This window comes from Mobula birostris, chromosome 2, assembly GCF_030028105.1.
Source record: "Mobula birostris isolate sMobBir1 chromosome 2, sMobBir1.hap1, whole genome shotgun sequence".
NCBI lineage: Eukaryota > Metazoa > Chordata > Chondrichthyes > Myliobatiformes > Myliobatidae > Mobula > Mobula birostris.
This window is the reverse complement of record NC_092371.1, coordinates 79,375,942-79,397,133: the sequence shown is the minus strand read 5'-3', so window position 1 is coordinate 79,397,133 and position 21,192 is coordinate 79,375,942. Positions and strand designations below refer to the sequence as shown.

The 21,192-nt window shown below is 42.6% G+C and overlaps 1 protein-coding gene across 1 annotated transcript in view; it reads left to right on the top strand.

Moving 5' to 3' along the window:
• The window catches only part of LOC140210662 (deoxynucleoside triphosphate triphosphohydrolase SAMHD1-like), a 70,031-nt gene extending 50,431 nt beyond the window's left edge, over positions 1–19,600 (top strand). Inside the window, exons 12-17 of the mRNA XM_072279825.1 lie at positions 559–680; positions 7,968–7,982; positions 16,919–17,011; positions 17,746–17,850; positions 18,569–18,706; positions 19,565–19,600. Of these exons, the coding sequence (XP_072135926.1) occupies positions 559–680; positions 7,968–7,982; positions 16,919–17,011; positions 17,746–17,850; positions 18,569–18,706; positions 19,565–19,600 (509 nt within the window). The remainder of the gene's footprint in view (positions 1–558; positions 681–7,967; positions 7,983–16,918; positions 17,012–17,745; positions 17,851–18,568; positions 18,707–19,564) is intronic.
• The last annotated feature ends 1,592 nt before the right edge of the window (positions 19,601–21,192 follow it).

Below are 21,192 nucleotides of genomic sequence, written 5' to 3'. Positions count from 1 at the left end.
GTGGTCTAGCCTTGGACAAAACACTCAGCTCTTGCACCAAACAGGTGCCCCTTTTATACCCATCAAAACCCCTTACACTGGTACTTTTACATGCATGTGATACCTGCACCATGAATTCAGCTTCCAGTGAAAGTCATGTTTTCACCATCTTCCACTGTTATGGCTGTACACGTGTACTCCCCTAATTTTCTCAAACTTTGCTGTCGACTGGGTCTCTTGTACTCTCCTAAATAATCTCACTGCAAATTAGCACCATTTTGTCTTTCAGACTTCCATTTTATTTTAGTGTATACCAAGTAGGAATCACATTGAACTTTTTCCTATGGTACAGGAACGGGCCAAAGTGACTCAACAGAATAACAGTTTGGCATGTACAGGATAGGCCTGGGTCTGTGTCGTATTGCTCTATAACTGTATAACTCCATTGCTAATCAGTACGAATCACACATTTATCTTCCTAATTCGCTTTAAGTCAACCAGAAAACAAAAGTTTGTTAAATCAGTGCAATTACATGTTGTTGTAATGTTTTTCTTTGATCTTGTATTTTGTTTTTACAGACAGTATCTTTGAACAGATTCTGAATTCCTCTGAACCTGAGCTGGAACAGGCACAGAAAATCCTGAACCACATCATAAACCGCAGATTGTACAAATGTATTGGGCAGACACAGGCTGAAGAAGTGAGAACAATTACACAGGAAATTATTACTCGGGCTGGTAGTCTCTGACACAACTCTCTATATGACTCCCACAACCAGAAGGCAGCGAACCTTCCCTTGAAACGAGCTGAAAATTGAAGAGCAGGTGTAATAGTAATCCTTTTAGCCCTTTGAGGCTCTCTGCTATTCAACATTATGGCTGTTCTACCTCAGCATCATGTTCCTGCACCATTCCAACGCCCTTGATTCAAGCCTGCTCTGCTATTTTGTCATGGCTGATGGATTTCTCTCAATTTCCTGCCTTCTCCCATATCCCTTCAGGCACTGACTAATCTGCCCCAAATATACCCCAATGACCTGGCGTTCACAGCCGCATGTGGCAATAAGATGTGAAAGATGAGGGGAGTAAAAGTATTACTTTAAAAGGATTAAAAGTATTATATATGAATGCACGGAGTATAAGAAATAAAGTGGATGAGCTTGAGGCTCATTTGGAAATTGGCAAGTATGATGTTGTGGGAATAACAGAGACATGGCTGCAAGAGGACCAGGGCTGGGAAATGAATATACAGGGATACACATCCTATCAAAAGGACAGACAGGTTGGCAGAGGGGGTGGGGTGGCTCTGTTGGTGAGGAATGAAATTCAGTCACTTGTGAGGGGTGACATAGAATCAGGAGATGTAGAGTCAGTATGGATAGAACTGAGAAACTGTAAGGGCAAAAAGACCCTGGTGGGAGTTATCTACAGACCCCCAAACAGTAGCCTGGATATAGGGTGCAAGTTAAATCAAGAGTTAAAATTGACATGTGGCAAAGGTAATTCTACGGTTGTTATGGGGGATTTTAACATGCAGGTAGACTGGGAAAATCAGGTTGGTACTGGACCCCAAGAAAGGGAGTTCCACATATTCACCACACTCTGGCTAAAGAAATACCTCCTTATCTCCATTCTAAATGGAGGTACCTCTATTCTGGTCTTAGACTCCCACACCAGATGAAACATCCCCTGCAAACCTATTCTGTGCAGACCTTTTAACATTTGTTAGGTTTCACTGAGATCTCCCCTCATTCTTTGAATTTCAGCGATTTTTGCCCCGCAGCCATTAAATGGTCCTCATATGATAAGCCTTTCCATCTCAGAATCATTTTTGTGAACCTCCATTGAAACCTCTCCAATGACAGCACATCCTTTCTTAGATAAGGGGCTCAAAACTGCTCACAATACTCCAAATGAGGCCTCACCAGCACCTTATACATCCTTAACATTACATTCTTGTTTTTATATTACAATCCTCTCCAAATGAATGCTAACATTGCATTTGCCTTCCTCACCACTAACTTAACCTGCAAATTCACCTTCTGGGAATCCTGCACGAGGGCACTCAAGTCCTTTTGCCCCTCAGATTTTAGAATTTTCTCTTCATTTTGAAAATAGTCTACACTTTTATTTCTTCTACTAAAGTGCATGACCATACCCTTCCCAACACTATTTCATCTACCGTTTCTATGTCCATTCTCCCAATCTGTCCAAGTCCTTCTGTAGCCTCTCTGCTTCCTCATACTACCTGCCCCCTCCCCTATCTTTATATTGTCTGCAAACCTGACCACAAAGCCATTAATTCTCTCATCCAAATTATTGATGTATAACGTAAAAAGTACAGTCTCAACACACACCCCATGGAACACCACTTGTCACCAGCAGCAAACCAGAAAAGGCTCAGTTTATTCCCACTCTTTGCCTCCTGCCAATTAACCAATGCTCTATCCATGGTAATGTATTTCCTGTAATACAACGGGCGTTTAACTTGTTAACTAGCCTCACTTGTCAAATCCCTCTGAAAATCCTAGTAGATAACATATTCCAATTCCCATTTGTCTATCCTGCTTGTTATTTCTTCAAAGAATTCCACCAAATTTATCAGGCAAAATTTTCCCTGAAGGGAACCGTGTCTGCTACACCCTATTTTAACATGTGCCTCCAAGAAGCAGAAACCACATCCTTAACAATCAATTCCAACATTTTCCCAACCACTGAGATCAAACTAACTGGCCTGTAATTTTCTTCCTTCTGCCTCTTCCCCCCTCTTGAAGACTGGAGTGACATTTGCAACTTTCCAGTCCTCTGTAACCATGCCACAGTCCATCGATTCTTGAAAGATCAATACTAATGCCTCAACCATCTCTTCAGCCACCTCCATCAGAACCCTGGAGTGTACACCATCTGGTCTACGTGACTTATCTACCTTCAGACCTTTCAGTTTCTCCAACACCTTCTCCCTAGTAATGGCAACTTCACACACTTCTGTCCCCAACATGCTCAAACTTCCAGACTACTGCTGGTGTCTTCCACAGTGAAGACTGATGCAAAATACTTATTCAGTCCATCGGCTATTTCGTTGTCCCCCATTTACTACTTCCCCAGCATAATTTTCCAGCAGTCCAATATCTACTCTCCCCTCTCTTTTACCCTTTATTTATCAGAAGAAACTTTTGGTGTCATCTTTCATATTATTGGCAAGTGTAATTTCATATAACCATATATAACCATATAACAATTACAGCACGGAAACAGGTCATCTCGGCCCTTCTAGTCTGTGCTGAACTCTTACTCTCACCTAGTCCCACCGCCCTGCACTCAGCCCATAATCCTCCATTTCTTTCCTGTCCATCTAGCTGTCCAGTTTAACTTTAAACGACAACATCGAACCTGCCTCAACTACTTTTACTGGAAGGTCATTCCACACAGCCACCACTCTCTGAGTAAAGACATTCCCCTCATGTTACCCCTAAACATTTGCCCTTTAACTCTCAACTCATGTCCTCTTGTTTGAATCTCCCCCACTCTCAATGGAAAAAGCCTATCCACGTCAACTCTATCTATCCCCCTCACAATTTTAAACACCTCTATCAAGTCCCCCCTCAACCTTCTACATTCCAAAGAATAAAGACCCAACTTGTTCAACCTTTCTCTGTAACTTAGGTGATGAAACCCAGGCAACATTCTAGTAAACCTTCTCTGTACTCTCTCTATTTTGTTGACATATTTCCTATAATTCAGTGACCAAAACTGTACACAATACTCCAAATTTGGCCTCACCAATGCCTTGCACAATTTCAACATTACATCCCAATTCCTATACTCAATGTTCTGATTTATAAAGGCCAGCATACCAAAAGCTTTCTTCACTACCCCATCCACATGAGATTCCACCTTCAGGGAACTATGCACCATTATTCCTCGATCCCTCTGTTCTGCTGCATTCTTCAATGCCCTACCATTTACCATGTATGTCCTATTTTGATTAGTCCTACCAAAGTGTAGCACCTCACATTTATCAGCATTTATCATATTTATCACACTTATCATACTTATTTAATACATGACTAGTATTAACTCCACCTTTACTGACTGAATAGATTTATTCCCATTTTTGTTACACTGCTTTCTGTTTTTTCAGAGATTAATTTTTTTGTGATTCAGCAAAATATTCATAACTCAGCCTATTTTGAGTGAAAAGGCAAAAGAATGCTCTTTATTTTACTTTTGTCCACCCATGCTAAATTTCAAGATTGTGGCTGTAGGTCTCAGGTGTGGCTACTGACTGATAGAACTGGGCAAGGCAGAACTTCAACGCATTGAAAGCTGCACCTCCAGCTGCCCAACTAAGTTATTGAAATTATAAATGTGTGGGCACATGGCCAAGTGGTTAAGGCATTTGACTAGCGACCTGAAGGTCATGAGTTCGAGCCCCAGCAGAGGCAGCACGTTGTGCCCCTGAGCAAGGCACTTAACCACTCTGTGGCAACACTGGTGCCAAGCTGTATCGGCCCTTGCCCTTCCCTTGGACAACATTGGTGTCGTGGAGAGGGGAGACTTGCAGCATGGGCAACTGCCGGTCTTCCAAACAACCTTGCACAGGCCTGCGCCCTGGAGAGTGAAACTTTCCAGGTGCAGATCCATGGTCTCGCAAGACTAACGGATGCCTTGTATATTATTTAAATGCCTCAGAAAACTTGGACCCCTCACATCAGCCAACACTCAGCCTTTCCTGTTCACTAAGGATCCATTCCTAAACTCCCACCAGTTAATTCTGAGGAGCATAAAACAACATTTGGCTGGTCTCTGGCACCATTTGTAAAGTTCCCTTTGCTATGTTTTCAGTCTGACTGGGTACCATCCGGTTAAAAAAGAACCATCCACTCAAGGTGGTAAAAGCCCAATGTGCAACTAGAGCTACTTCTCTCCTTCTTAGAAATCTAACCTTCCATATTATTGCATTTTCTGTGGCCATTTCCCTCACTCTCCATTTGCTATCTTTTTAATGTATTCTATCTTTTCCTTTTTTATGACTTTTTTAGTTGCCTTCTGTTGGTTTATGAAAGATTCCCAATCCTCTAACTTCCCACTAATTTTTGCTGTATTAGATGCTCTCTCTTTGACTTTTATGTTGGCTTGGACTTCCCTTGTCAGCCAGGGTTGCATCATCCTGCCTTTAGAATACTACTTCCAGCTGAACTAAAGTCAATAACAATTGTGTCATACTCATCCAGATTCGAAGATGAATCTCTGAATACAGTCCAGTCTACCGATTCAAAGCAGTCCTACAACCACTCCTGTGCCTCCCTTGTCCATACCTTCTGGGTCCTCACTACTGGTGCTGCAGTCTTCAGTCTCTGCCTGTATTCAGGGGGTAGAAGTACAGCCAGGTGATCAGACTTTCCATAGTGAGGGCATGGAAGAGCACGGAGGGCATTCTTGATGATGGTGTAACAATGGTCCAGTGTGTTGTTTCCTCCGGTACTACAAGTGATTTGTTGATGATAAATATTTAGTGAGTTAAAATCCCTAAAAATGATGGTGAAGGCATCAATTTCTGCTGTTTCGTGCATGTTGATCCCATTGCTCAGATCATCCAAAGCCTGTTTGACATTGGTTGAGGTGGAAAGTACATTGGTTCCAAAATGATCACAGAAATTTCCTGCAGCAGGTAAATTGGAAGGCACTTAATTGCGAGATATTCCAGGTCTGGTGAGCAAATTTGGGACAGCACTGGTACATTTGTGCACCAAGAGGAGTTGATCATGAGGCACAAACCTCCACCTCTGCTAAGATAACCTGTCAATCTGAATCACTACATTCAGCTAATGTTCTCTGATACAGCACCCTAGTGCTGAGATCTTCAATTTCATTCACTAGAGACTGTAGGTTTGCCAGCAAGGTAGTTGGTATTAGGAGTCTACAAATGCATTTCCTTAAACGTACTTGTATTCCTGACCTGCAGCCAAGTTTCCAACATGGAATCCAATTTCATAGGGACGTACAGAGGCCCAGCTACTGTAACTTATTGATTAGGATTGTGGGAATGATGGTGTAATAGTGGCCAAAGGACCTAGGGCAATGGACGAACTGAAGGAAATTTATATTAGGCAGGAAATGGTGTTGGATAGACTGTTGGGTCTGAAGGCTGATAAGTCCCCGGGACCTGATGGTCTGCATCCCAGGGTACTTAAGGAGGTGGCTTTAGAAATCATGAACGCATTGGTAATCATTTTCCAATGTTCTATAGATTCAGGATCAGTTCCTGTGGATTGGAGGGTGGCTAATGTTGTCCCTCTCTTCAAGAAGGGAGGAAGAGAGTAAACAGGGAATTATAGACCGGTTAGCCTGACATCGGTGGTGGGAAAGATGCTGGGGTCAATTATAAAAGATGAAATTATGACACATCTGGATAGTAGTAACAGGATTGGTCCGAGTCAGCATGGATTTACAAAGGGGAAATCGTGCTTGACTAATCCTCTGGAATTTTTTGAGGATGTAACTATGAAAATGGACAAGGGAGAGCCAGTGGATGTAGTGTACCTGGACTTTCAGAAAGCCTTTGATAAAGTCCCCCACAGGAGATTAGTGGGCAAAATTAGGGCACATGGTACGGGGGCAGAGTACTGACATGGATTGAAAATTGGCTGGTGGACAGAAAACAAAGAGTAGCAGTTAACGGATCCCTTTTGGAATGGCAGGCGGTGACCAGTGGGGTACCGAAGGGTTCAGTGCTTGGACCGCAGCTGTTTACAATATATATTAATGATTTAGATGAGGGAATTAAAAGTAAACTGAAGCATACTCATCCGGATTCGAAGATGAATCCCTGAATACGGTCCAGTCCACTGATTCAAGGTAGTCCTGTAAGCGTCCCTTGTCGACACCTTCTTGGTCCTCACTACTGGTGCTACAGTCTTTAGTCTCTGCCTACACTCAAGGATTAGTACAACTAGGTGATCAGACTTTCCGGAGTGAGGGCGTGGAATACCACGGTAGGCATTCTTGATGCTGCTATGAAGCCTGATTTATACTTCTGCAGTAACACGACGCCGTAACCTACGCAAGTGACCTACGCGCATTGTGAGCATTTATACTTGTACATCGGTGTGTCTGTGTCGCACTGCAATTCCCGCATGCCACGCATGCGCACACACCTGCCCGTGCAAGGCTTCATGGTCATGGTAGTCTTTCTTGGGGTAAACAAGAAGCGAGCGTCTTTTTTCGTAAAAGCGAAATGTGTCCTCCATAATTTCGGAGGTCCGTAAAGCTTTATGGAAAGCATTGCAGCCAGAGTTCCTTCCCTGCCCTTCAGTCGCCCAAAGGGAATATATTGCAGCCTAGGATGAAATGCAATGCTACCAAGCGGACCAATCACAGCTGTTGCGTTCTGCATTGCTGCGACACGTAGTTACATTTTGGGAGAGGTGCACGTCAGGCTCTGGCGTTGGGATCCGCATTGGCTCTGCGTAGGGTTTGCGGCAACGCAGTACTTACAGCGTCACATTGATGCAAAAGTATAAATCAGGCTTAACAGTGGCCCAGTGTGTTGTTTCCTCTGGTACTACAAGTGATTTGTTGATGGTAAATATTTAGTGAATTTTTCAAGCCGGCCTGGTTAAAATACCCCAAAATGATGGTGAAGGCATTAAGGTGTTCTGTTTCATGCATATTGATCCCGTTGCTCAGATAATCTAAAACCTGCTTGACATTGGCCTGAGGTGGAATGTATACCACTAACAAAATGATCACAGAAATCTTCTGCGGCAGGTGAATTGGAAGGCAATTAATTGCAAGATATTCCAGACCTGGTGAGCAGAATTGGGACAGCACTGTACGTTTGTACACCAAGAGAAGTTGGTCATGAGGCACACACCTCCACCCCTGCTTTTGAGACATCAATAGTCCTATCCTGACGGTGTATAGTAAACCTGACAATTTGAATCGCTGCATCCAGTATGGAAGGGGTTACCCAGGATTCTTGGAAGCAAAGGATGCATGAGGTCCTAATGTCCCTCTGATACAGCACCATAGCTCTGAGGTCTTCGATTTTATTTACTGGAGACTGTATGTTTGCCAGCAAGATAGTTGATTTTATGAGTCTAAAGCTCCATTTTTTTAAACACACTTGTATTCCTGACCTGCAGCCATGTTTCCAACATGGAATCCAGTGAGAAGTGCGGCTACAATCAGCTTTCTTTCCATTGGTTTTAAGCAGTGACAGTTTATTAAATTGCATTGCAACATCTTTATTAACTACGTATTTGTATGTAACTTGGACATATTTGTGATTCCCATCTGTATCAGGCTGAAATGGGAATATTTAATATCCATTGAGCTCTGGTGCTGCCCGAGATCGCCACTCAATAGGTGCCCCAGAAGTCCACACAGGCTGATCAGTTTTGGCCAGCTCCTCTCTCATAACTCCGCAATTCCTTTTACTCCACTGTAATACTGATATATGTGACATTAGCTTCCCCTTCTCAAATAGCAGGGTGAATTCTATCATATTGTGATCACTGGCTCCTAAGCATTTCTTTACCTTAAACTCTCTAATCAATTCCAGTTCATTGCACAACACCCAATCCACAATAGTTGATCCGCTTGTGGGCTCCACCATGAGCTGCTCTAAAAAGGCGTCTTGTAGGCATTCTACATAATCACCTCTTGAAATCCAGCATCAGCTTGATTTTCCCAATCTACCTGCATATTGAAATCCCCCGTGACTATTGTAACCTTGCCCTTTTGGCATCCATTTTCTATTTCCGCTTGTAATTTGTAAACCATATCTTTGCTACTGTTTGGGGTCTTTTTACCTTTGCAGTTACTGAGCTTGACCCACAATGATTCTACTCCTTTTTACCTTATGTCACTTCTTTCTAATGATTTGGTCGCATTTTTTCCAACAAAACCACCCAGTCCCTCTGCCTACCTACCTGTCCTTTCGATACAATGTGTATCCATCGACGTTACACTCCCAGTAATGCCCACAGCGTCCTACATGCTAATCTGTAACTGCTACAGGTTCATCTATCTTATTCCATATATTGTGTGCATTAAATACAACAACTTCAGTCCTGTACTCATCACACTTTTCAATTTTGACCCGCCTTCATATTGCCAGTCATCCCATTGTCTGCAATTTTGCCCAATCTTCAGTCTGTCCATGCAGTCTCACTACACACTGCCTCTATTTGTTAACCAACTGCCCCGTCCTCAGCCCTGTCTCTCCAGTTCTCAACGCCTTGCCAAATGAGTTTAAATTCTCCACAATAACTCCAGCAAACCTGCTTGCAAGGATATTGGTCCCACTGGGTTCAGGTGCAACCCCATTCCTTTCGTACACAGCTTTCCTGCATCTATCCTGTGAGCTCCAGTCTGTGGATTTCAATAGGACATCTTGTTCCTCTAACCTCAAATCCAAGTTTGGTCTGCTTAATTTCTCTGCCAACTCTGAAAGCATTCTTGTGCAGCTCTTCTACAACGTCATGCATGTCCTTTTGCCAATTCAGGAGACCAAAGCTGGATCAGACTCCATGTGGGATTTCATTTGTGCCTAAGACAAATGCAACATGTGTCCACTGTCACTTATCCAGTACTCACTATGATCTTAGAGAAAAGGTCAAATTTCCTTTTGCCTTTCCTAATTTCTTGCTCCACTTACACATTGGTCTTTACTGCCTTGTTACCCAATCTGACCCTGCTTATCCCTCAATATCCCTCAGGAAGAGGAGGAAAGAAATTCTGCAGCGTAACTGCAGAGAACTCGGAAGAAGGCTGAAAAGCAGGACCTCCAGGGTGGTTATCTCCAGTTTGCTTCCAGTTCCTCATGCTGGTGAGGGCAGGAACAGGGAGATAGGGGATCTGAATGTGTGGCTGAGGAACTGGTGCAGGAAGCAGGGATTTAGATCCTTAGACCACTGGGATCTGTTTTGGGATGAGGATAAATTGTACAAAAGGGACAGGTTGCACCTTAACAGGCAGGGGACCAGCATTCTGGCAGGCAGGTTTGCCACTGCTACACTGGTGTGTTTGGACTAAGTAGTCGGGGGGTGGGGGGGAGGAGAGAAAATATAAGGATGGAGTTAAAAGGGAAAGTTAAGAAAGGCAACAGAATTAACGGGTCAGAAAGCTCAGAGAGGGATCGGAGAGTATGGCCAAGTGCAATAGGAATTGATGTGAAAGGTGAGGGGAGTAATGGATTAAAAGTATTATATATGAATGCACCAAGTATAAGAAATAAAGTGGATGAGCTTGAGGCTCAGTTGGAAATTGGCAAGTATGATGTTATAGGAATAACAGAGACATGGCTGCAAGAGGACCAGGGCTGGGAAATGAATATACAGGGATACACGTCCTATCGAAAGGACAGACAGGTGGGCAGAGGGGGTGGGGTTGCTCTTTTGGTGAGGAATGAAATTCAGTCCCTTGCGAGGGGTGACATAGAATCAGGAGATGTAAAGTCAGTATGGATAGAACTGAGAAATTGTAAGAGCAAAAAGACCCTAATGTGAGTTATCTACAGGCCCTCAAACAGTAGTCTGGATGTAGGGTGCAAGTTGAGTCAAGAGTTAAAATTGGCATGTCGCAAAGGTAATGCTACAGTTGTTATGGGGGATTTTAACATGCAGGTAGACTGGCAAAATCAGGTTGGTACTGCACCCCAAGAAAGGGAGTTTGTGGAGTGCCTCTGAGATGGATTCTTAGAGTAGCTTGTACTGGAACCTACCAGGGAGAAGCCATTCTGGATCTAGTGTGGTGTAATGAACCGGATTTGATAAGGGAACTCGAGGTAAAGGAGCCATTAGGAGGTAGTGACCATAATATGATAAGTTTTAATCTACAATTTGAGAGGGAGATTGTAAGATTGGAAGTGTCAGTATTACAGTTGAACAAAGGGGACTATGGACCCATGAGGGAGGAGCTGGCCAAAGTTGACTGGAAAGATACCCTAGCAGGGATGACAGTGGAACAACAATGGCAGGTATTTCTGGGAATAATACAGAAGGTGCAGGATCAGTTCATTCCAAAGAGGAAGAAAGATTCTAAGGGGAGTAAGGGGCGACCGTGGCTGACAAGGGAAGTCAAGGACAGTATAAAAATAAAAGAGAAGTATAACATAGCAAAGATCAGCCGGAAGCCAGAGGATTGCGAAACATTTAAAGAGCAACAGAGGATAACTAAAAAGGCAATACGGGAGGAAAACATGAGATACGAAGACAAGCTAGCCAAGAATATAAAGGAGGATAGTAAAAGCTTCTTTAGGTATGTGAAGAGGAAAAAATTAGTTAAGACCAAAGTTGGGCCCTTGAAGACAGAAACGGGTGAATTTACTATGGGGAACAAGGAAATGGCAGACGAGGTGAACAGGTACTTTGGATCTGTCTTCACTAGGGAAGACACAAACAATCTCCCAGATGTAGTAGTGGCCGGAGGACCTTGGGAAACAGAGGAACTGAAGGAAATTCACATTAGGCAGAAAATGGTGTTGGATAGACTGATGGGACTGAAGGCTGATAAATCCCCAGGGCCTGATGGTCTGCACCCCAGGGTACTTAAGGAGGTGACTCTCGAAATCGTGGAGGCACTGGTAATTATTTTCCAATGTTCTATAGATTCAGGATCAGTTCCTGAGGACTGGAGGGTAGCTAATGTTGTCCCCCTTTTTAAGAAAGGAGGGAGAGAGAAAACAGGGAATTATAGACCAGTTAGCCTGACATCAGTGGTGAAAAGATGCAGGAGTCAATAATAAAGGATGAAATAGCAGCACATTTGGATAGCAGTATCAGGATCAGTCCGAGTCAGCATGGGTTTACGAAGGGGAAATCATGCTTGATTCATCTTCCGGAATTTTTTGAGGATGTATCTATGAAAATGAACAAGGGAGAGCCAGTGGATGTAGTGTACCTGGACTTTCAGAAAGCCTTTGATAAAGTCCCACATAGGAGATTAGTGGGCAAAATAGGGTACATGGTATTGGGGGTAGGGTACTAACATGGATAGAAAATTGGTTGGCAGACAGGAAACAAAGAGTAGGGATTAACGGGTCCTTTTCAGAATGGCAGGTGGTGACTAGTGGGGTACCGCAAGGCTCGGTGCTGGGACCGCAGCTATTTACAATATACGGTACATTAATGATTTAGATGAAGGGATTAAAAGTAACATAAGCAAATTTGCAGATGACACAAAGCTGGGTGGCAGTGTGAAATGTGTGGAGGATGTTGAGACAATGCAGGATGACTTGGACAGGTTGGGTGAGTGGGCAGATGCATGGCAGATGCAGTTTAATGTGGATAAATGTGAGGTTATCCACTTTGGTGGCAAGAACAGGAAGGCAGATTACTATCTGAATGGTGTCAATTTAGGAAAAGAGGAAGTACAATGAGGTCTAGGTGTCCTTGTTCATCAGTCACTGAAAGTAAGCATACAGATACAGCAGGCAGTGAAGAAAACTAATGGCATGTTGGCCTTCATAAAAAGGGGAGTTGAGTATAGGAGCAAAGAGGTCCTTCTGCAGTTGTACAGGGCCCTGGTGAGACCACACCTGGAGTATTGTGTGCAGTTTTGGTCTCCAAATTTGAGGAAGGACATTCTTGCTATTGAGGGAGTGCAGCGGAGGTTCACGAGGTTAATTCCCAGGATGGCGGGACTGTCATATGTTGAAAGATTGGAGCGACTGGGCTTGTATACACTGGAATTTAGAAAGATGAGAGGGGATCTGATTGAAACATATAAGATTATTAAGGGATTGGACACGCTAGAGGCAGGAAACATGTTTCTAATGTTGGGGGAGTCCAGAACCAGAGGCCACAGTTTGAGAATAAGGGGTAGGCCATTTAGAACAGAGTTGAGGAAAAACTTTTTCACCCAGAGAGTTCTGGATCTGTGGAATGCTCGGCCTCAGAAGGCAGTGGAGGCCAATTCTCTGGATGCTTTCAAGAAAGAGTTAGATAGAGCTCTTAATGATAGCAGAGGCAAGGGATATGGGGAGAAGGCAGAAACGGGGTACTGATTGTGGATGATCACAGTGAATGGCGGTGCTGGCTCGAAGGGCCAAATGGCCTACTCCTGCACCTATTGTCTATTGTCTAATATGTGTTGCCTTGCATATAACTCAGCTAAATCAGCCTCTATTCTAATGTATACTGAGGTGGTATCAATTGCATGGGATGTTTGGCTTGCGGTTGCAATACATGCTGTATGTACGTTAGACACACTCTCCTCAGGGTGTACATCATCCTGTAACTCATCGGATGTATCCCTGGTTACAGACTGTTCTTTGACTTTGTAAATAGGGAACTGACCTTCAACATCGCGTATATATTTAATTGCTCTGTCTTGCCTTCCAGGTTACTGCTTCCAGCTGAACTCATCTTGTCCCAGACAAAACAATGGCAGTTTCAATTCAGCTTTTCAACACACTGAAGGGTCAAACACTTCAGGAAAACACTATAGAGCTTTTCACTCCAACCCAGTCAGACACAGCAACACTGACCATTCAATGCTTTGTTTCAAATCCAAAATACACAACATGAATTAACAAGCTGCTCCAAGCTGTGGTGCTTCTAATTTCTCAGCATATCCAAAAGCTGATGTTCATTTAGTATAACTACTGAAAAATTTTGCTGCCAGAAAAGTAGTGGCAAAACTAATCCAAAATCAAAACAGGACATTCGCCTTTTACCTATGACCATATGGACTGTTATACATGTGTGACGTGCCCACTGCTCCAATGATTGCTCCAGAAGTCGAACCTTTCATTTGATCCTCTATTAGCAATTAGCAAACATGTAACTAAGCATTCTGTCTGTCTAGGTACCGTATCCGATGCGGACTTTGGTGACCATGGTTTTCCATATAGATCTATCCTTCGTTTTTTGGATGACTTCCATTTCCTCGATGTGTAGCCACCTGGCTATGCTTCTGATGTACATAAGCTGAGGTCTTCCTCTAGGTTTGCTCCCCTCAATCTTTCCAGAGAGCATGAGTTTTTCTAGTTCATCTTGCCGCATGATGTGTCCTAGGAATCTGAGTTGTCTTTCTCATTGTTGGTATGAGTGATCGAATTGCTTGGGCTCTTCTGAGAACTTCTTCATTTGAGGTGTGTGTGGTCCATGATATTTTTAATATTCTCCTGTAGAACCATAATTCAGCTGCTTCTAGTCTCTTTTCCATTGCTGGGGAAATGGTCCAGCATTCGTTTCCGTAAGTCAGGATAGAGTAAATGTAGCACTGCAGTATTCTGTTTTTAGTGTACATGCTCATCTTTCTGTCTGTTAATATGGTCTTCATTTTTTGGAAAGCTTCTTTCGCCATTGCTATTCTGTATTTGATATCTGTGTCGCACCTGCTATTGCTTGTTATTAGGCTGCCAAGATATCTGAATTTGTCGACTTGTATGATATTTGTATTTCCGATCTTGATCACACATTGTGGGATGTTTGTCTTTCTGGAGATGACCATGCTTTCTGTCTTCTTGGTGCTGATTGAGAGGCCTCTGCGATTACTTTCTGCTGCCACTGTAGTGAGTAGTTCTTTAGTTTTGTTTCTGATTCAGCTATTAGTACAATGTCGTCAGCATATCTGATGTTATTTATATTATGGCCTCCAATTGTGAATCCTTTGATGTCTTTAATACTTCTCAAGATATTTTCACTATACAGGTTGAATAAGTCTGGTGAAAAGACAGAAACTTGCCTGACTCCTCTCACGATATTCACATACTCACTTACTTCTCTTTCTTTTCTGATGGATGCTGTCTGGTCCCAGTATAAGTTTCTTAAGAAACATATATCTTTCCCATCTATGTCAAGATCTTGAAGCATTTCCAGGAGATCTTGCTGTCTGACAGTGTCAAAAGTTTACGTATAGTCGATGAAACATAGGTAGATGTCCTTTTGTACCTGGATTGCTCGTACACAGATCATCCGTAGCATGAAAATTGCATTTCTGGTTCCAGTGTTTTCCACAAAACCGCATTGTTCTTTACTGATTTCTGATTTTATACAGTATCTTGCTCTCATCGTGATTAAAACATAGAAAATAGAATATAGAACAGTACAGCACAGTACAGGCTCTTCGGCCCACGATGTTGTGCCGACCTTTAAACCCTGCCTCCCATGGAACCCCCCACCTTAAATTCCTCCATACTACTCTGAGAATAATTTTTGCCACGTGGCTCATCGGGCTTATTGTACGATGTAACTCACATTCTGTTGCTCCCTCTTTCTTTGATGATGAACACTGATTTACTTCAATCATCAGGTATCTCCCCATGATCATAGATTTCATTTGCTATTTCTGTTATTTTCTCTATTCCAAAATCTTCTAAGGCCAGTATCATTTCAACAACGATGTTGTCTGGACCAGTTGCTCTGTTATGTTTTGTTTTATTTACGGCTGCTCAAATTTCTGATTTTAGAATGCTATGTCCTTCAAGATTCTTCTTTATGTTCGGTTTTCTCCTCTTTGGTCTTCAAAAAGTTCTTTTATATATTCTGTCCATCTGTTTAGGATTTCCTCTTTGTTCATAATTAAGCTGTCGTCTTTTGCCTTGATGCATCCACTTGCTGAGCAAGGTAATTTCCCCGTTAGTTCTTTAATCTTACTGTGCATCAACTTTGATCCAGAGTTATGGGTTTGTAGCATTTCTATCTCCGAGCATTTCTCATTTAGCCACCTGTCTTTAGCTTTTCTGCATTTTCTTTTTATTGTCTTACCAAGTTGTTTGTATTCTTCGCTGTCTCTTGGTTTGATGGTCTGTTTTTGTTGCATCAATTGTATTATAATTTCAGTTTTCCATTTCTTCCTACTTTTCTGTTCTTTTCGTGGGATGGTTTCTTTTGCAGCTACAGCCATGGATTCCTTCAGTATGTCCCAGGAAGATTTGCCTCCTTCATCCTGCAGCAATTGAAAATGGTTTTTCACCTTGATTGTGTATTCTGTTTTCAGATGAGGGTTGTTTTGTAGTTGTTGATAATCCAGTGGTTCCGTTAATTTTCTCATCTTTATTTCATTTTGCAAATGACTGGTATGTGGTCGCTTCCACAGTCTGCTCTAGGGTAGCTTTTAGACTGGCTTATCGAGTTTTTGAATCTGTTATTGATTGTTATGTAGTCGATTTGATTTTTGCTGTTCCCATCTGGGCTTCTGCATGTCCATTTCCTTCTTGGATGTTGTTTAAACCAAGTGTTGGTGATTATCTGATTGTTTGTTTTACACCATGATGTCAGCTTTTCTAAGCATTATTGAGCGTTATCTCGGAATTCAGCAAATAATATGAGCTGCATCAGTCCCAAGCTATAAACTGCAATGAAATAAACAAGAATATGCAACTTAGTCCCTTCGATTTACCCCACCCCCACTCATGTAGCCAGTTACCATCATAAACATAATAAACCCCACAGCATAGAAGTACAAAGAGAGAGAACAGATACATTGCTCCTACAATAATTTTTGAACAGATTTTCTGAAATGCTTCATTTTTTTTCAATCTCTCTCTGTTATACGTTTATCAATAGTAAAACAATTGAAACCCCTTTTCTAACAAGTATCATTAGCCCCTCACTGACAGCTCTTACAGAACTACTAAAATGAAATACCTACAGCATTGTAAAAATTTTAACCAGGGCGTTACACAATGAATGCACGTAAATAAGCAACGGGACTCATTATATTTCCTTGGGAATAAAAGTCCATAATTATTGTTACTAATTCATCAATCATTGATAATCCCTGCTCAAAATTATAATGGCATTCGAGAAAATTTGGGCATATGCTCTCAAAAACGTTTGCTCTCCTAGACGGTCATTTGTAACATTACAATCCCTGTAGGGCGTTGACTGTCACAGACTGCGGTCACTGTTCTATTGTACATTGGATTTTATTTGTACATTTACAAATTTAATCAAACTCACTTGAAATGTTCTCTCTCCATCAGGAGGAGATTGATGATCTGAAGACTAAAGTGGCTGCAGCTGTTTCCTCAGAACCTGGGAACATTCAACTCGAGGCAGAGGATCTCATTGTAAATGTGAGTACTGGCTCGTTAATGATGGAGAGGAGAGTTCTCCATACATCTGGCAGATTGTGCCATTATGGAACCAAGCCCTTCAGCCAGTCATCAGGTACCCATTTACCTAATCCTACCCTCACCTATTTTATTCTCCACATGTTCCTATTGACTCAGTACAGATTCCAGCACTCACCTGCACACCAAGGGTACATTACAGTGGTCACTTAATCTACAAATGTGCACAGTTTGGGATTTGGGAGAAAATCTGAGACCCCGAGGAATTCCCCTTGGTTACAGGGAGAGCATGCAAACTCCACATAGACAGTCCCTGAGGTCAGGATTAAACCCGGGTTACTGACTCTGTGGCAATCACCAAACACCTGTGCACACATCTCATTTGATTCTTCCCTCATTTCCATCAAATCCCCCCAGATTCTATCACTTACCCGCACTGTAGGTGTAATTTACCACAGACGTTTAACCCGTATGTCATTGGCACGTGGGGGAACTGGTGCACCTCAGGGAAATTTGCGTGTTCACAGGGAAATTGTGTAATCTCTGTACAGGAGTTCGGGATTGAGCCTGCGCTGTGGAACTAAGAGACTGCACTTCTATTAACAGAGTAACTTTCATAGTCGATGGGCTTGTGACCAATGTGATAAAAAATACAGTTTGTTTTATTTTGTGGCTGTCTACGAGAGAATAATTTGTTTTTGACCGTGAATAAATATAACTAAAATTTCTCACACTAGGTTATTCCAATGAACTACGGGATGAAAGAGAAAAACCCCATTAATAATGTTCGATTCTACTGCAAGAATAACCCCGACAAGGCCTTCCCAATCAGAAGCAAGCAGGTAACCTCCCGAGCATCAGAGGTATAAACACATTTGGCTGCTGAAGCAGCGTGTGAACTTGTTTCCTTCCAGCCTTGCACTGGCCACTGCTGGGGGTGTGACCTGGTCTCATTGTGGGCTTTCCAGTCTTTTCAGTCTGCTTCCCAGCCATCATAGTCTCTGGAGATCTTGGCTGTCTCACTGGGATCCAGCTCTGAACTTGGTGTGTCTCCATCTGAACCTTGCTCCATTGCTCTAGGAAGCTCATTGTGGTCAGTTGTCATAACAGGATAGTTTGGACAGGCTTAACGTGCATTTCCTGGACTTTATAAATGTGGGAGGAGAATTGTTTGAAGCATAGTCTAACAGGGCTTGCCAGGATTGAAGTGGAAAGGGTGTTTTCTTTTTGAAACTGTAGAACTAGGCGTTCAGTTTTTAAAAATAGATGGTTGCTTGTTTAAGAGGTGAGGCAAAGCCTTTTCTCTCAGTGATCATGCATCCTTGGAACTTTTTTCTTTGAAGCAGAGAACTTGAGTACTTTTAAGACAAAGGCATGATAAACTAGTGGGCGATTACTGTGAGTAGTCAAGATTGTGGATTGGAAGTTACAACAGATTAGTCGTGATCTTACTGGAAGGTGCAATAGGCTGGAAGAACTGTGTGGCCAACAACCTCGTATGTTTGTATATCTCCTTGTGGTTGTGGGTATTAATCTTCTCTCTCTCTGGTGCCCACCCAGGTATCTCAGATGCTACCAGATAAGTTTTCAGAGCAGCTGATCCAAGTATACTGCAAGAAGACCAACGAGGAGACTGTGCAAGCTGCACGGAGACACTTTGCCCAATGGTGTAGGACCAGGAAGTTACCCGAGCCATGGGTAAGAAGAGTGAGATGTCACAGTGCTACTGTAATAGCTTCTGCAAAGTCGTAAGATAAAATTATGATGGGTATCGATAGGGTAAAAGCTAGCAAGCTTTTGAGATTGGGTGAGATAACAACCAGAGGTTATGGGTTAAGGGTGAAAGGAGAAATATTTAATGAGATCATGAAGGGGAGCTTCTTCACTTAGAGGGTAATAAGACTGTGGAATGGATTGGTGGATTCAAACTTAGTTTCAACATTTAAGAGAAATTTGGATAGATACAGGGGTACAGACGGTGGTGGTCCGGGTACAGTTTGATGGCACAAGGCAGATTAATAGTTTGGGATAGACTGGATGGGCCGAAAGCCTGTTTCTGTGCTGTAATGTCGTGTGACTATCATGGGCATACATACCCTGCATACAGATGCCACAAAATTAGCTTTTTGCTGCTCTCTGCCTCCTGCCCAATGGCAACAACAGGAAGAGGGATGAGGTGCTGAATGATCTCACTGTCCTGAGACATTGCCTCTTGCAGATGCTCTCAATCCTTTCTCTGTTTGGCTGTTATACTCAGGAAATATTAGTGTTGGTTTTCGCCTGCTATGGGTGTGTGAGCTTCTCCAGTCACAGTTTGACGTTTGTCATGCAGGGAGACTGTGGAAATGTCCCCTTTCCTTCCTCAGAAATAATGACAAGGAGAAGATGGGTGGAAGGGGCTTTCGTTGAAAGCTGAGATCAGTGTGGATTTGGAGATGTGTGGCAGTGCAAGGAAATTGTTTTTCTTAAGCCCTTTTCAAGTTTAAATAACATGAAATGATTTTCTTTTCTCTTCGGAATGGTGGTTAATCATTGCATGTTTGTATCTACCTGCAGGATAGTGATGATATTGACCCTGCGCCGGTGTTGTGACAAGCCCAGGAGTGACGATCAATCACATCGTCAGGCGTGGAGTGATAAAGCTGTCTAAGTAGAAAGAGAATGTTGTAGCTCTTCGAGTAGGAAGAGTGGGGAATTTCCTGTGCATTATGTAATTGTTTTATTTCTCGTCCTTGTTGGTTTAATCTCGTAGTTTCCTTGGTTATTTTCTGATTCCCAGTTAACAGAGCGCTTGCTTCAATGGTGAAAAGAAATCTTCGTGCGAAGAAATTGAAATCTAAATGACTTAGGAGCAGGGTAGTTGAGAAGAATTGATTTCTTTGTTAACACAATATCTTATTGATTGATTGCTCCCTGTTCCAGTTGGTAGCTAACCTCAGACTGTAAACCATGTAGTTTGTGTCACCATGCAGAACGTTGCAGTGTGTGGAACACAACATTCACAGTAAACATATCTTTAGTTCACACACCCCCCAGTTTTCTGCAGGGATGACTCCCTCTGTGATTCCCTTCTCCATTCTCCCTTCCCACTAATTTCCCTCCAGGCACACAACCCTGCAAACAACCTAAAGGCTGCACCTGTCCATTCACCTCCTCCTTCAATTCAGGGCCCTAAATGGTTCTTCCAGGTGAGGCAACACTTCACCTGTAAATCAGGTGCGTTGTCTATTGTATACAGTGCTCCCGATGAGGCCTCCTCTACATTGGTAAGTCCCATCATAAACTGGGGAACCGCTTCGTCAAACACCTCCGCACTGTCCGCCACAAGCAGTACTTCCTGGTGGCCAAACTTCTTAATTCTGATTCCCATTCCTGTTCCGACACCTTGTATTCCCCACACCTTGTTGAGCCAAGGTGAGGCCGCCGTCAGGGTGGAGGAGCTACACCTTCCATCCCTTCTGGGAGTTGAGGCGACATTTTGCTTTTGCACTTTTTAATAATTGTCCGCAGAATCACTTGCTTTTGAACGTCCTTAGGATACTTTTATCTTGTGAAAAGGCAGCTGGATTTGCACTATAGAAATCAGTGCATTAAAACATGTTTTACGCAAATTCCTTGCCCATATGTGTGGGGTTAAAAGTTATGATTTGTGGCTTTTATAAACTTTAAACCTGTTAAAATTCAAGCCAAGTTTAGTTTCTCCTCCCACTTTGTTGGCCACTTAATGTTCAATCACTGCAGGGTGAGAATGGACCAGTGTGTCCAGGTTTCATTGTAGAACACTATGGATTTCTGACCAATAATGGAGAGCTTATGCAATGTTTTATATGATGGATATAAATGTGATCATGATGTGGTATCATTTGTAGACTCAAATAGGAACACTGTAGATAAGTATTCAGATCGTCCCTTGAACTTCCCTTCAGTGTCAAACCCCACCCAACCTGCCTCATTCCCAGCTCTGAAATACAAGCTCATTCGAATCTTCACTCTTCATGACATGCGGAATCTTGTTCAGATATCACAAACATCTCATCCTTGCAGAAATAGAAACTAGTCAACATTGAAAGCCAAATTTTCAGACTGCACAGTTATTACTCAATCTGGGTGGTTAGTGTCCAAGGGGGTAAGTGAGAAGATTACAGGTGAGGTCAGTCCTTTGTACTGAATAGTGTTTTTGTGCA